A 15,271-nucleotide genomic window follows, 5' to 3' on the forward strand; every position below is an offset into this window, starting at 1 on the left:
CCATGTTTGTGTTTTTCACTTTTTTTTCCCTGTAATTGAATTCTAATCTCATAGCGTTGTGGTCAGAAAAGATGCTTGCTATGATTTCAATTTTCTTAAATTTACTGAGCCTTGATTTGTGACCCAAGATGTGACCTATCCTGGAGAATGTTCCACGTACAATTGAGAAGAAAGTGTAATCTGCTGTTTTTGGATGGAGTGTCCTATAAATATCAATTAAATCTATCTGCTCTATTGTGTCATGTAAAGCTTGTGTTTCATTATTAATTTTCTGTTTGGATGATCTGTCCATTGGTGTAAGTGAGGTGTTAAAGTCCCCACTATTATTGTGTTACTGTCGATTTCCTCTTTTATAGCTGTTAGCAGTTGCCTTATGTATTGAGGTGCTCCTATGTTGGGTGCATATATATTTATAATTGTTATATCTTCCTCTTGGATTGATCCCTTGATCATTATGTAGTGTCCTTCCTTGTCTTGTGTAACATTCTTTATTTTAAAGTCTATTTTATCTGATATGAGTATTGCTATTCCAGCTTTCTTTTGATTTCCATTTGCATGGAATATCTTTTTCCATCCCCTCACTTTCAGTCTGTGTGTGTCCCTAGGTCTGAAGTGGGTCTCTTGTAGACAGCATATATATGGGTCTTGTTTTTGTATCCATTCAGCGAGCCTGTGTCTTTTGGTTGGAGCATTTAATCCATTCACGTTTAAGGCAATTATCAATATGTATGTTCCTATGACCATTTTCTTAATTACTATGGGTTTGTTTTTGTAGGTGCTTTTCTTCTCTTGTGTTTCCCACTTAGAGAAGTTCCTTTAGCATTTGTTGTAGAGCTGGTTTGGTGGTGCTGAATTCTCTTAGCTTTTGCTTATCTGTAATGCTTTTGATTTCTCCATCAAATCTGAATGAGATCCTTGCCGGGTAGAGTAATCTTGGGTGTAAGTTCTTCCCTTTCATAAGTTTAAATATATCATGCCACTCCCTTCTGGCTTGTAGAGTTTCTGCTGAGAAATCAGCTATTAACCTTATGGGAGCTCCCTTGTATGTTACTTATCATTTTTCCCTTGTTGCTTTTGATAATTTTTCTTTGTCTTTAATTTTTGTCAAATTGATTACTATGTGTCTCAGCGTGTTTCTCCTTGGGTCTATCCTGCACTTCCTGAACTTGGATGGCTATTTCCTTTACCACGTTAGGGAAGTTTTTGACTATAATCTCTTCAAATATTTTCTCCAGTTCTTTCTCTCTCTCTTCTCCTTCTGGGACCCCTAAAATGCAAATATTGTTGCATTTAATGTTGTCCCAGAGGTTTCTTAGGCTGTCTTCATTTCTTTTCATTCTTTTTCCTTTATTCTGTTCCATGGCAGTGAATTCCACCATTCTGTCTTCCAGGTCACTTATCCGTTTTTTTGCCTCAGTTATTCTACTATTGATTCCTTCTAGTGTATTTTTCATTTCAGTTATTGTATTGTTCATCTCTGTTTGTTTGTTCTGTAATTCTTCTGGGTGTTTCCTATTTAATTCTTCTAGTTCTTTGTTAAACATTTCTTGCATCTTCTCGATCTTTGCCTCCATTCTTTTTCCGAGGTCCTGGATCATCTTCACTATCATTATTGTGAATTCTTTTTCAGGAAGCTTGCCTATCTCCACTTCATTGTTTTTCTGGGGTTTTATCTTGTTCCTTTATCTGGTACAAAGTCCTCTGCCTTTTCATTTTGGCTATCTTTCTGTGAATGTGGTTTCCCTTCCACAGGCTCCAGAACTGTCCACCCTTTTGTTCTATCATTTCTGTTTTTTTTAATTACTGGGGATGGAATTCATCACTCATTCCTCCAAATCTTTCAGAGCACAGCCTCCCACTCAAGGTGGTATATAATAATAAATAACACTACTGAGTAGTCACTATGTACTTGGCACTATTCTAAGTGATTTAAATATGCTGTACTTAATCCTCACAATAAACAAATGAAGTAGGTACTAATACCATAATTTTACAATGAGGATGTTACTTTGCCCAAAGTAACGGATTTTAAGTGGTACAGCCACTAAATCTTTCTGTCTGGTAGCCCTTCTCCCTATAAGAATATCTTGTCAGTGCAAAAAAAGCAGGTGCTAACTAGTAGAACATTCAAAATCCAGATTCAGTTAAAATTCTATGGAAACTCCAAACTGATATCCATAATATCAACATTCCCACTTGATCCAAGAAAAGTCAGTCAACTCAGGACATCATCTGACAAGCATCATCCCTATTTTCTAGATGCTAGGATAGAACCAGCCTGATTCAGTAATAAGCACATGTGCCACTATGGGGCAGCGTCTATATCTTGTGTGTGCTCTAAACAGCGCTCACCTCAGAGTGAGTATTTAGGCTACACTTGAAAGTGGAATTAACTCAGGGACTTTCCCAAGACTAAACAGCAAATGGCAAAACCAGGACTTCTGCAGTCTCTACTCTGGATATCAGCCATAGTCTGTACCTACTAGAAGTGAACTAGCTTCACAGAAGAGAATTCAGTCTGGTCCCATCAGAATCTACTGAGTCTGCCAACTTTCACAAACTAATAATACAGATGAAGAGGTTTAAATAAACATGACCACCTCAGGTTCCCTTTCAAATGATTTTACACAAGAAGGAATGCACTTGCACCTTCAGAAGGAGGAACCAACTTCAAATTGACAGGATTTCAGGAAACTCTGATTGAAAATCACATTTTTCTGACATCTCCCAGAATGAGAATTCATTGTAAGATCCTCTTCTCAATGAGCAGCAGCCTCTTATAAATTAATACTGTCTATCTCCTGCTCATGCCCTGAACTTCCTCAAGCAGCAACACATCACTCATATCTTCTTCATTTCCTTTCCTGTTGACCCATACAAGCCTCATGAATACCACCTAAGTATAAAATGAAAATTATAAGACAGACTCCCATAATCTTCTTAAAGAAAGCCCAAAAGGTAACTTCGACCTGGCAAAGTAAACTGATTTCCTGCTAGCTTAACTAACATTTATTCAGAGCTTATAATAACACAGGCATTGTATAAGGGGGAAAGGGATGCAAAATTATTGAGGTATATGGTCCCTGCCTTGAGAAGCTCACTATTAAGTGGAAGAAGGGCATATTCTAATATTTCCTTATAAAGAAATAAAATAAACATTATTTTCCCAGGATTTTTTTTCAAATATGTCCTCACTTACTCCAAGCTATTGCCAAGATATCAAGCTCACCAGGCCTCCTTACTTCCAGCTGCCTAGTAACATCTCCATGTACATATCCCATGACAACTTGATCTCAGCATACCAGACTAGCTCCCCTATACCTCTTTCTATAGCCACCCAAACCTTAACAAAATCTGCTCCAGGGCTTCCCTGGTGGCGCAATGGTTGAGAGTCCGCCTGCCGATGCAGGGGACACAGGTTTGTGCCCCGGTCCGGGAAGATCCCCCATGCCGCGGAGCGGCTAGGCCCATGGGCCATGGCTGCTGAGCCTGCGCATCCGGAACCTGTGCTCCGCAACGGGAGAGACCACAACAGTGAGAGGCCCACATACCGCAAAAAAAAATCTGCTCTACTTTTACTAATCCATATCCTGGTCAATGAAATTCCCATTTACCCAATTTCTCAAATTAGAAAACTTAGCCCACTGTCTCTCCCCAGTCACTAAATCATATTACAGCTATCTTAGAAATATTTCTAAAATCCATTCCCCTCCTCTTCATTCCCACGGCCACATTTTATTCAGACTCTCAGTCAACTGCAACAACTCTAATTTGTCTCACTGCCTCATTTCTCATTACCTTAATCTGCACTTGTCACTCCCTAACATTAAAACGCTCCAATACCTCCCTACTCTCTTTTCAGTCTCACCTGGCAATTTCCCCACCACACATCCTGTTTTGGACAAATTTCTGACACTTAAACATCATGTTATTTTTTTTTCCTCACACTTTCACCATGCCTTTACTCATGCTGTTGTCTCCATCTGGAATGCCTTTCTTTACTTGTGCAACCTCCTACCCATCTTCCAACACCCAACTCAAGTATCTCCTCCCTACAAACATTTCCCTGACTTTCCAGGCAATGGTAATATTTCCTTCACACCATATAAATTCCTTTTAATGGATATGTAACACACAACACTACAATTTTCATGTGAATATGTCTCTCTGATGTTCTTGAAGAAAGATATTCATATTTCTAACCCCAGTGCCAGTTACATAATAAGTGCTCAATAGGGACTTCCCCAGTGGTCCAGTGGGTAAGACTCTGCACTCCTAATGCAGGGGGCCTGGGTTCGATCCCTGGTTGGGGAACTAGATCCCGCATGCATGCCGCAACTAAGAGTCCGCATGCCACAACTAAAAAGTCCGCATGCTGCAACTAAAAGATGCCACATAGGTTAAGAATCCACCTGCCAATGAAGGGGACACTGGTTCAAGCCCTGGTCCAGGAAGATCCCACATCCCATGGAGCAACTAAGCCCATGCGCCATAACTACTGAAGCTGCGCTCTAGAGCCCATGAGCCACAACTACTGAACCCGTGTGCCACAACTACTGAACCCGTGTGCCACAACTACTGAAGCCCGTGTGCCCAGAGCCTGTGCTCCGCAACAAGAGAAGCCACCGTAATGAGAAGCCTGCGCGCTGCAACGAAGAGTAGCCTGCGCTCGCCGCAACTAAAGAAAAGCCTGCGCGCAGCAATGAAGACCCAATGCAGCTATAAATTAATTAATTAAAAATAAAAAATAAAAATGAAAGATGCCACATGCCGCAACGAAGATCCCACATGCCGCAACTAAGACCCGGTGCTGCCAAAAATGCATTAAAAAGAAAACTTAACAAGTGCTCAATAAATGTGTGTTTAATAAATTGTGTGCCCTCATATATCCTGGATCAATTTGTTATTTGGTTATTTTCCCAAAATTTTATGGATTCTTGAACTTGGCTCTATGTAAAAGTCCAACTTTCATAACACTGCTTTGAGTTTTCAAGAGGTTTTATTATTATTATTCAAATGTCGAACAAGTGTAGGAATTATAATGCCTAAACATCCAATGAAAATATGTTAAAGGCTCCCCTATTCATTAAGGAACGAATGAGAGTCCCCCTTCACAATCCTAACTAGAAGGATCCACCTTTCTCTAGACTGATTGATCTGATATCCGGAAAAGCCCTCACATAGGAACCACTGTGCACACAAGACCAACTGAAGGTACACCCAAAATAATTCCAATTAACTTGTGCTAAATTAAGAGCAGGGACACAAATCCTATTTGCCCTGGTTTACAAAGTCAGAGAGAGTATAGAATAGCAAAGAAACAGCTCTCACTGAACTCAAAACTTTTTCTGGAGAGGAAGAATTGGGGAGGGTCGGATGATCCACATTTATTCGGGCCTGCCCAAGTTTCTACGTCCCCATGTCGAAAGGCAGCACTCCTCAGTTTCTGATAGTTCTTCCCCAGGGAACCAGTTTTTATCTCCCGTTTCTTCCCTACACTTGCCTGGAAACAGGTTCGTTTCCCAGGTTCACACAGAGTAACCAGAGAAAACACGGTAGCTTCAATGATTGTGTGTAAAGGGCGGGCTGAAGCCCGGCGGTCAGAGACTGTAAAGAGGAGACGGGGACCTTCCGGGACGCCTGATGACTTCGAGCAGACAGGGCTTCTTCTAGCCCTTCTCCGAGGTCTTGCCCCACGCCCTCACCCCAGAAACAGGCTGGGAAGAAGGCCACTCGGGTGGGAAACACCTGGGAGGAAAGCTTTCAAGGTAGCCTGAGGGGTCGGAGTCAGCCTCTTGCGGGGTAAAAGGTCGGCGCCTCGGCTGCCAGGAGGGCCCAGCAGGGACCCGGAGCGAGAGGCGTGTGACCGGCACTGGAGGGTTAGAGGGACCGGCAGCTGGAGTAGCGAGCCGCTTCTCTCTCCGCTCCGCCGCACGCAGCCTCTGCGCTCCTCAACAGCTGCCCTCCCTCCCTCTCCCCGCATAACCCCTGTCGTGCCCTAGCGAGCGCAGGCCCCGCCTCCAGGGCCGCCTCAGGGCCAAGGCCTAGTATGGCAGTACCCGCAGAGGTTGGCCAGGTTCGGAGACCGGCCCGGGCCAGCGCCGCTTACCGAGCGCCGCTTACCCTGCCTCCTCCTCCACCACCCGCGCCGCTCCCGGACCGGCTCGCTCCCGACGCCACCGACGCCACAGCTGCTCCGGGCTCACGGACGCGCTCCCGACCTCCCCAGACCCTTCCCCCGGCCCGCCGTGCCCCGCAGGATCCTAAAGCCTGCCGCGTGATACGTTCGCCCGCGCCGACTGCCTGAGACTGGCTCGGACCACGATTCCCAGCAACCATCACAAAGACTACGACTCCCAAAATGCACCACGAGAAAGAAATTAGCAAAAGAAACATGTATCAAGAGTCTACTGGATGCAAGTTGAATTAGCAGTTTCTTTAAATATGACAGACCCTGAAATCGGCAATTCCACTTCCAGCAGTAAATACATCCTCTAAAAACACTGGCAAAGTTTGGAAAGATATATGTTCCAAGCTCTTTATTGCAACTCTGTAAGTGAAAGATTGGAGACAAACTCATTCAGTCAACATATATGTAATTGTATGCCTGCTATGTACAAAGCACCGTGTAAATCTGTGTCAACTTGGCAAGTTACCTCTCTGAGTCTCAGTTTTCTCACACGCAAAATGGAAGATTAAAAAAAGACATGCAGAAAATAAAATTTAAAAAAAAAAAGAATCTGGAAAAAAAACCCAAAAAAAAAGACATGCCGGGCAGTGTGTGCGTGTGTGTATGTGCCTCCTTATAATGACTTTATAAAGTTGGTACCTCACAGATAAAAAAAATAAAAAAGGTTTTGAGTGATTAAACAGCTTGCTTAATGTTCTAGAGTTAGTAAGAGGTGAAGGAAAGTTTAAACCCAGATCTATCAGGAAGGAGGTCTTAATAGCCCAAAAGCCCAGGTAACTTTTAATTTTTCTTGTCTGTTTACACAGTGGCATAAAACATGATTAGTGGTAAAAAGTTGTACCCTAATAGGATATAAAAAAAGAGTGAGAAGTGGTGATAGGAAGGCATCTTGAGGTGAACCCCAAGAACTATTGTTCCTGAACATGAGTTAGAAGCCTCCTGTACAGCTGAAAGAACCCCTTCCATACCTGACTTCCTTTTAGCACATCTTTGTTGAGCACCTACTGAATACCCAATTCTGGGAGTAGTAAAAAGAAAAACAGTTACAATTCTGAGATTATATTGTAAGAAAGTGATAGACAGATGATAGATAGAAAAATAGATATACAATTAAATGTTTTAAATATCAAACAGTGAATTATCGAAGGTAGGCTTAGAAAAGCTCAAGCTGTAAATGCCCTGAAAATTCAGAGAATGGAAAATTCCCTGTCAATCTTCAGAGGCTTTTTGGGGGAAGATGAAGATGAAATTAAGTTTTAGAGGAGAGAAGAAAAGGAAAGGTGAAAGTGTGAAGGTGAAGAAACACAATACACTGGTGGGAATTGAATTAAATACAGATTCAGCAGAGGGTAAGTTTATAAGTCCACAGACTGAGTAGGTAAGAGCGCAACCTCTGGGATACTGTGGAAATGAATCCCAGGCTGGCTACCTACTAGATGTATGACTTTGGACAATTAAATGAGCTCTCTAAGCCTTAGTTTCCTATCTGGAAAATGGGGATAATAAAATTCCTATGTTATATTGGTTTGGTTATCCAGCACTGAGCCCTTCCCCTCCTTTTCTGGGGGCCTTTTCTTTTGGGTAGAGTCTTTTTTTTTTTTTTTTTTGGTACGCGGGCCTCTCACTGTTGTGGCCTCTCCCATTGAGGAGCACAGGCTCCGGACGCGCAGGCTCAGCGGCCATGGCTCACGGGCCCAGCCGCTCCACGGCATGGGGGATCTTCCCGGACCCGGGCACGAACCCGTGTACCCTGCATCGGCAGGCGGATTCTCAACCACTGCGCCACCAGGGAAGCCCCTTTGGGTAGAGTCTTGATGGAAAACCAGGCCCTGGGCAACCAAGATAAGTGAGCTCATGTGACCTGGGCTTGGCCACTAGGTGCAACCTCCAAGGGCTTCAGCTCTTGATCAAGAGATGCAGAGATGAAAAGATGGTCAGAACTCATTCATAACAGGTGCTGTCCACAACTGCAGTGACCAAGTCATGCAGCACCAGGGGCTGTGGTGTCCTGGCTGTATGGTTCCTGCAGAAAAATAGTTGTGCTTCCTATTTCCTGGTCTTCAGAGAGTTTGGGTTCCTGCACATTTTCTAAGCCTGTTCTTCCTGTCTCCTGCAGATTCTGTGACCCTCCCCACACCAATGTTCTTCTAGTAAATTTCATTTTTTTTCCATATTTCTGTAACTATTCTATAACTCTTAAAAGGTTCCTAAGTGATATCACACACACAAACATGTGCCTACTCAAGCTTACTCATTCTTTCACCAAACATCTATTGAAGTCTTTCTTTGTGCCAGGCTCTACTCTAAAAGTGAGGATACAACATAATGTACAACACGATAAGTATAATTAACACTGCTGTAAATCCTAAGGGTTCTCATCAGAAGGAAAACAGATTTTTTTTTCTATTTCTTTAATTTTGTATCAATATGAGATGATGGATATTCACTAAATTCATTGTGGTAATATGTAAGTCAAATCATTGTGCTGTACACCTTAAACTTATACAATGCTGTACATCAATCATGTCTCAATAAAACGGGAAGAAAAAATTTAAAATACAGTGGCATATACATATATGCATGCTTTTGTAACCATCAGAAATATGCACGTGTGTATCCATCAGAAATATGGCTAAAGGGACTTCCCTGGTGGCACAGTGGTTAAGAATCCACCTGCCAATGCAGGGGACGTGGGTTCGAGCCCTGGTCTGGGAAGATCCCACATGCCACGGAGCAACTAAGCCCGTGCACCACAACTACTGCGCCTGCGATCTAGAGCCCGCGAGCCACAACTACTGAAGCCCGTGTGCCTTGAGCCCGTACTCCACAACAAGAGAAGTCACCGCAATGAGAAGCCCGTGCACCACAATGAAGATTAGCCCCTGCTCGCCGCAACTAGAGAAGGCCCGTGCGCAGCAATGAAGACCCAATGCAGCCAAAAATAAATAAATAAACTTAAAAAAAAGAAATATGGCTAAAAATACTCAAAAAATATGTAGTGTTACACAATACTGTAAATCAATACTTCAATTTTTTAAATGTAGTGTTTTTAAGTGAGGCTATAACAATGAAAGAAATCCCATGGCAACTAGGAACAGCTGGAAGAGGAGCAAATTTGGGGAGGAAGATGATGTTTAGGACATGTTGAGACTGAAATGTCTATGAGACATCCAGGCAGAAATATTTAGTAGACATTTGGATACCTTCATTGGAACTCAGCAGAGATCTCTGGAGTGTAGATAAATATTTTGGAGCCATTGTCCTAGTGGTAACGGTTCAAGCCATGAGCAGGGAATAAATGGCCTAGGAAGAGGGCTAAAAAAATATTAATAATATGGGGAGGAAAAAAGATAAAAGGGTCCCAAATGGAATTTAAAACCAGTATTTAAAGGATGGTGGAGAAAGAGGAACCAATGGCAATAAAAGTTCTGAAGACAGCACTATTTAAAAAAGAGAATTAGAGGAGAAAGATGCTGTGGAAACTACAGGAGAGACTTTCAATAAGGAAGTTGTCAAATGTCTCAAAAGAGAAAAGGAAATTAAAATGCCTTGAAGACTTCAGGAAAATCTACTTCGGGTAAGTATTGGTTTGAGAAATGAATGGAAGGAGAGAAAGTAGAGGCAACAAATACTAGATCTTTGCAAGAAACTTGACTGTGAAATGAAAGGGAGAGGGAGTGATAGGAGTAAAGGTTGGGGGAGATGAGAATGAAAGAGTGACTTCCAGGACAGGACAGACTGGGGAGTATTTCTATGCTGAGAGCAAGAGGACAGAATGAGGATGATGAAACAGAAACAGATGCTTCTCAGGGAAGTTGCGTGGAAAGGGAGGGAGGGGCAAGCTAATGAAGGAGGGACTGGAGGAGGAGAGAGGAATACCACAGCACCTGAGAAGGTTAATCTGGGGTGGAAAGGACTCCTGCATATCAATTTGTAGGTGCTAAAGAGATTACACACAGACTCAGTGCCATTAAAGTATGTGTTCATTTTGTTTTCTAGCAAAATGTTAGTTTGGGTGACCTGTTGATACAGTGGTTTGGTGCATTGACCCTGGACCCAGACTGCCTGTGGTTGAAATCCCACCTGTATCTCTACTGCTTAACAGCTGTGTGATCTTGGTCAGTTTACTTTATCTCTCTGTACTTCATTTTCCTTATCTTTAAAAGGCGGGGTGGGGTGGGGGAGTCACACAGTAAGGGCTATGGAAGTACTAGCCATTATTATTTTTTCCACTAGTTTGTCATCTCCCTGAAGTTGAGGTTTTCTCTTTTGTTCAGGGTTGTCTACTCAGAGCCTAGCACTTAGTAGGTGCTCAATAAAAATTTCATGAATAAACTGGGATGAGAGAGCGAGGCGTGGAGGGAAGGGAAGACTTGGTAGTTGGATGCTGGGCGGGCTGGAAGCCAGATACCTTAGTCATACTCTGTGCCGCTCCGCGGTTTCCTGGGGCCTGAAGCAGCGGGCCTACATCCCGTCTCTGAGATCTTCCCCAGGACTCGCGAGGTCGGAGCGCTGAGACGATTGTGTGCTCAGCGGCTCCACCCCCGCGAGGCTCCTGCGGCCCCGCCCCTGGTGGGCGGTGTTGTGCCGGCAAGGAGTATACCGGCTCCAGTCGCGAGCTAGCCGTGAGGGGCGGGGCCTGGCTGGGCGGGGCCGACTCAGCCCGGCTTTGGCTCACCTCATCAAAGAAGGGCGGAAGTCTCAACCCCAGTCTTGACCTCCCTTGGGAACCCGGCACCGAGAGCCGGGCCTCGCCCCACGGGGCGGCGGGCCTGGGCGTGCACTGGCGCGGGCGGCACCATGAAGCGTGCGGGAACTCTGCGCCTGCTCTCGGACCTGAACAACTTCAGCGGCGCGGCCCGGCTCCGGGAGTTGTTGGCCGGGGACCCAGCCGTCCGAGTTCGCTGCAGCCCGGACGGCCGCCACCTGCTGCTGCTGCGACCTCCGGGGGCACCGGGCCCGCAACTGCTGGTCGCGGTGCGTGGACCCGGCGCGGAACTGGAACGTGCCTGGCCAGCTGGCCAGCCCTCACCGCTAGACGCCTTCTTCCTACCGTGGCCGTCACGACCGGCGCTAGTCCTAGTGTGGGAGAGTGGCCTAGCCGAGGTGTGGGGCACGGGGGTGGGGCCCGGCTGGCGGCTGCTGCAGAGCACCGAGCTGTGTACTGGCGGTGGAGCCCGTGTGGTGGCCGTGGCGGCGCCCCGAGGCCGCCTGGTGTGGTGCGAGGAGCGTCAGGCCGGCGCTGAGGGCCGCGAAGGGCCTCCCGCAGTGGCTTTCAGCCACTGTGTGTGCGTCCGGACCCTGGAGCCCAGCGGGGAGGCCGGCACCAACCTGGGCCGTACACACATCCTGCTGCACAACTGCCCCCGTTTCGGGCTGCTGACCTCCCGCAAGGACCTGTTCCTGGTGCCCACTGCCACCACCTGGCCTGGCGTGGGCCACATTCTGCTCATCTGGAGCCCAAGCAAGGGCAAGGTGGTGGTGGCTGCCCCATGTCTTGGCCTCTCCCACAGTAAGAGCCTGAATCCTGGAGGAGGGGACCCGTGGGACTTCAGGACCCTGCTCCGAGGCCTTCCTGGGCTGCTGTCCCCCAGGCAGCCATTAACTGTACACACCTGGGCCCCAACTCCCCAGGGCCTGCTGTGGCTTGACTTCAGGGGCACTGTGAGCCTGGTGCAGCCCCACGGTGGTACCCGGGCTGTTGGCACCCTTCAGGAGGCACCTGCCAGCCTGGCAGGGTCTGCAGCACTGGGCGCATTTCATGGCACTCTGGCCTGTGTGCTGGGCTCCACATTGGAACTGCTGGACATGGGCAGTGGGCAGCTGCTAGAAAGGAAGGTCCTAAGTACAGATCGAGTACATCTGCTGGAACCCCCAGCCCCTGGCATGGAAAATGAGGAAGAGCTGGAGACCCGAGGGGGTCTTCGTTTGCTTTCAGCCGTGGGTCTGTTTCGAGTAGGCTGGGAAGCCCCACAAGGCCTTGAGCTGCCTTCAGCTGAAGATCTGGTGTTTGAGGAGGCCTGCGAGTACTACCAGCGGCGGAGCCTGCGGGGTGCCCGGCTCACCCCAGAGGAACTGAGACACAACAGCACATTCCGGGCACCTCAGGCCCTGGCTTCCATCCTCCAGGGCCACGTGTCCCCATCAACACTATTGACCACACTGAGGGCCGAGCTTCGGGATTACCGGGGCTTAGAGCAGCTTAAAGCCCAGCTGGTGGCGGGGGATGAGGAGGAGGCTGGCTGGACTGAGCTGGCAGAGCACGAAGTGGCACGGCTGCTGAGGACTGAGTTGATGGGAGACCAGCTGGCCCAGCTCAACACCGTTTTCCAAGCCCTCCCTACAGCGGCCTGGGGTGCCATCCTCAGGGCCCTGCAGCTCCAGCCAGATGGGAATGGCAGGCTGAGGTCCCAAGCTCCCCCTGACGTGTGGAAGAAGGTACTGGGTGTTACAACAGGTGGAAAGGAGCCACCCAGTGGGATACTGCCCCTCTTTGAACTCCTGTGCCGATGCCTCTGCCGGCTGGAGCCACGATGGCTGCCACCCTTTGTGGAGCTGGCACAGCAGCAGGGCGGGCCTGGCTGGGGATCAGGGGGCCCAGGGCTGCCCCTCTATCGCCGAGCCCTGGAAGTACTAGGTGAGGAGGGGACTAGGCCTGAAGCACTGGAGCTAGACCTGCTCTTGGGCAGTGGGCGGCCCAAAGCTGTGCTCCAAGCTGTGGGGCAGCTGGTGCAAAAGGAAGAGTGGGAGCGGGCTCTAGAGGCTGGCTTGGCCCTCAGCTCCTCCAGCCCCCTGCTTCGAAGTGAGATCTTCAAACTGCTGTTGGCCGAATTTGCCCGGCACCGCCGGCTTGATGCTCACCTCCCCCTCCTTTGCCGCCTGTGCCCACCAGACCTAGCTCCAACTGAGCTCCTGCTTCTACTGCGGACACACCTCCCAGATGAGTTGGAGCCCCCCGCCCCATTCCCTGAGCCTGGGGCAGAGCCCCCTCTCACTGTGGGCTTGCTCAGAGCCCTGCTGGAGCAGACTGGGACTCAAGGACGACCCTCTGGCCCAGTTCTAAGCCAATATGAGGACATTCTATGGGACCCAGGCACTCCACCCCCTACCCCACCTCGGGGACCTATGTCAGCCCTCCAGGCATCAGACCACCCAGGCCTGGAGGCATGGGCACCATCTGGACAGGGCCTCTGTGTGACTGACACAGGCTGAAAATTGTTTCTAGGACACAGTAATCAGGGAAAGGTGTCTAGGAGTTGGAGGGGGCCAGAGTGGGGACCTGTGTGTGCAATACTCACAATACTCTTCTGGAGCAATTTATATATATATATATATATGTGTGTGTGCGTATAATAAATATGTTTGGTCTTTATCCTCAGGTTTCTGTCTTGGCGCAAAGCTCCTAAAACACTTGGAATTTCCTGAGTGATAGAAATATCTTTGTTATAACGTATGGACACCAAGGGGGGAAACTGGCGGGGGCGTAGGGGTCGGGGAGATGAATTGGGAGATTGGGATTGACACATATACACTAATATGTATAAAATAGATAACTAATAACCTGCTGTATAAAATAAAATTCAAAAAAAAAGAAAAACTACATTGCTGGTAGTAGTAATGGTGCTAACCACAGGAGATTCTGGATTTTAAATTTCAAAGTGATAGCTTTAGATTTTATGAGAGTAATAAACAGGAATAGATCCAATGGTTAATTGATGTGCCTTGATTTAGACAAACCTAATAGATTAAAATCCAAGCATACCTCAAAGATAAATTAAGGTCAAATAACTTACACTGCAAATAAATTTACAGTAGAAGCCATTTAAACAGCAAATCCTCACTACATTTTAAATATGATCTGATTCCTATTTTGGGAACATATTTATTAGATAAATTAAGGTGTGCTTTATCATAAAAATGAACACAGATGCAGGGGGAGAGAAAAAGCTAAAAAAAATTACCAGAAAATTTCAGATTTAAACTGGAGATTTAGTTAATATTATATCCAAATATTTTTTAAGTTTTGAATTGTTACTTCCCAAAGGTCAAAGTTTTCATTTTCAACAGAAAAAGTTGCCTACAAGAAATATTAAAACAAATTAAATAGGGAAACTCTTTGAGGTGGTGGGACTTATTCCAGCTCCCTATGCTTTGTGTTGGAAAAATAAATAAAATTTAACAGTCCATGAGCTTGCTGTATAAAAATAAAATTAAATTAAATTTTAAAAAAAAGAAATGTCTTTGTTATAACAAGCCCCTTTAGACCAAACCTGCATTTACACTAATGAGGTAACTTAAAAGTGGGGACCCCTAGCATCAGGATGGGGCTGGTCACCAGAAAGACCTGAGTGATGAAAGGGTTGGAACTTTCAGCTCCATCCTCAACCTCCTGGGAGGGGAGTGGGGCTAGAGACAGCTCTACAAAAGCTCCTGAACAGGGAAATTTGATGAGCTTCTGGCTTGGTGAACACATTAAGGTGCTGATGCACCCAGAGAGGGCATGGAAGCCCCATGCACACCCCTCACACCATGCCTTGCCCTATGCGTCTCTTCCATCTGACTGTTGTATCCTTTAATAAACTGGTAAACGTAAGTATTTCCCTGGGTTCTGTTAGCCATTCTAGCAAATTATCAAACCAATTTATAGCATGGGAACTCCCAATTTATAGCCAGCTGATCAGAAGTACCAGTGACTTGTGACTGGCATTTGAAGTGAGGGCAGTCTTGTGGGATTGAGCCCTTAACCTGTGGGATCTGTGCTAACTCAAGGTAGTTAGTATCAGAATTGAGTTGACTTGCAGGACACCCAATTGATGTCCACAGAAAATTGATGGTTGGTGTTGGAAAACACTCCAGAAATGCATACACGGTTGGTGTGTTTTTCAATAGCTGAGGGCCTCATAGAGTTGGTTATAGAGGGAGTGGTTAAATCTGAATCTGTTGGCTAAAGTGACCACTTCCAATAATGAAAATAATTTACATTTATGAGCATTTAAAGTATACCAGTCACTCTGTTAGTCTTTAAATAGTCCCTCTTTTAATGTTTCTAATAACCCCATCCTGAAAGTACTAATATTATCT

At 46.3% G+C, this 15,271-nt stretch overlaps 2 protein-coding genes and 1 non-coding gene across 9 annotated transcripts in view; 2 read left to right on the top strand and 1 right to left on the bottom strand.

Annotated features, from left to right (window-relative positions):
- The window catches only part of ARMH3 (armadillo like helical domain containing 3), a 169,716-nt gene extending 158,979 nt beyond the window's left edge, over nt 1-10,737 (bottom strand). For 2 of the 7 annotated variants that reach the window (XM_049696928.1, XM_049696929.1), the window contains exon 1: nt 6,124-6,691. The gene's annotated coding sequence lies outside the window, so the exon portion shown is untranslated. Of the gene's footprint in view, nt 1-6,109; nt 6,698-10,601 lie in introns of those variants that run through there. The other 5 variants (XM_049696927.1, XM_049696932.1, XM_049696930.1 and 2 more) reach the window with 5 other exon arrangements.
- Nucleotides 4,242-4,314, top strand: TRNAR-CCU (transfer RNA arginine (anticodon CCU)). The gene has a single exon. It is a non-coding gene; the product is annotated as a tRNA-Arg (tRNA).
- Nucleotides 10,738-10,812: 75 nt separating the features above from the next.
- Nucleotides 10,813-13,562, top strand: HPS6 (HPS6 biogenesis of lysosomal organelles complex 2 subunit 3). Its single transcript, XM_004268496.4, has one exon. It carries the CDS (start codon nt 10,991-10,993, stop codon nt 13,400-13,402), a length of 2,412 nt encoding a protein of 803 aa, XP_004268544.2. The 5' UTR covers nt 10,813-10,990; the 3' UTR covers nt 13,403-13,562.
- The last annotated feature ends 1,709 nt before the right edge of the window (nt 13,563-15,271 follow it).

Source organism: Orcinus orca, chromosome 14, assembly GCF_937001465.1.
Source record: "Orcinus orca chromosome 14, mOrcOrc1.1, whole genome shotgun sequence".
NCBI lineage: Eukaryota > Metazoa > Chordata > Mammalia > Artiodactyla > Delphinidae > Orcinus > Orcinus orca.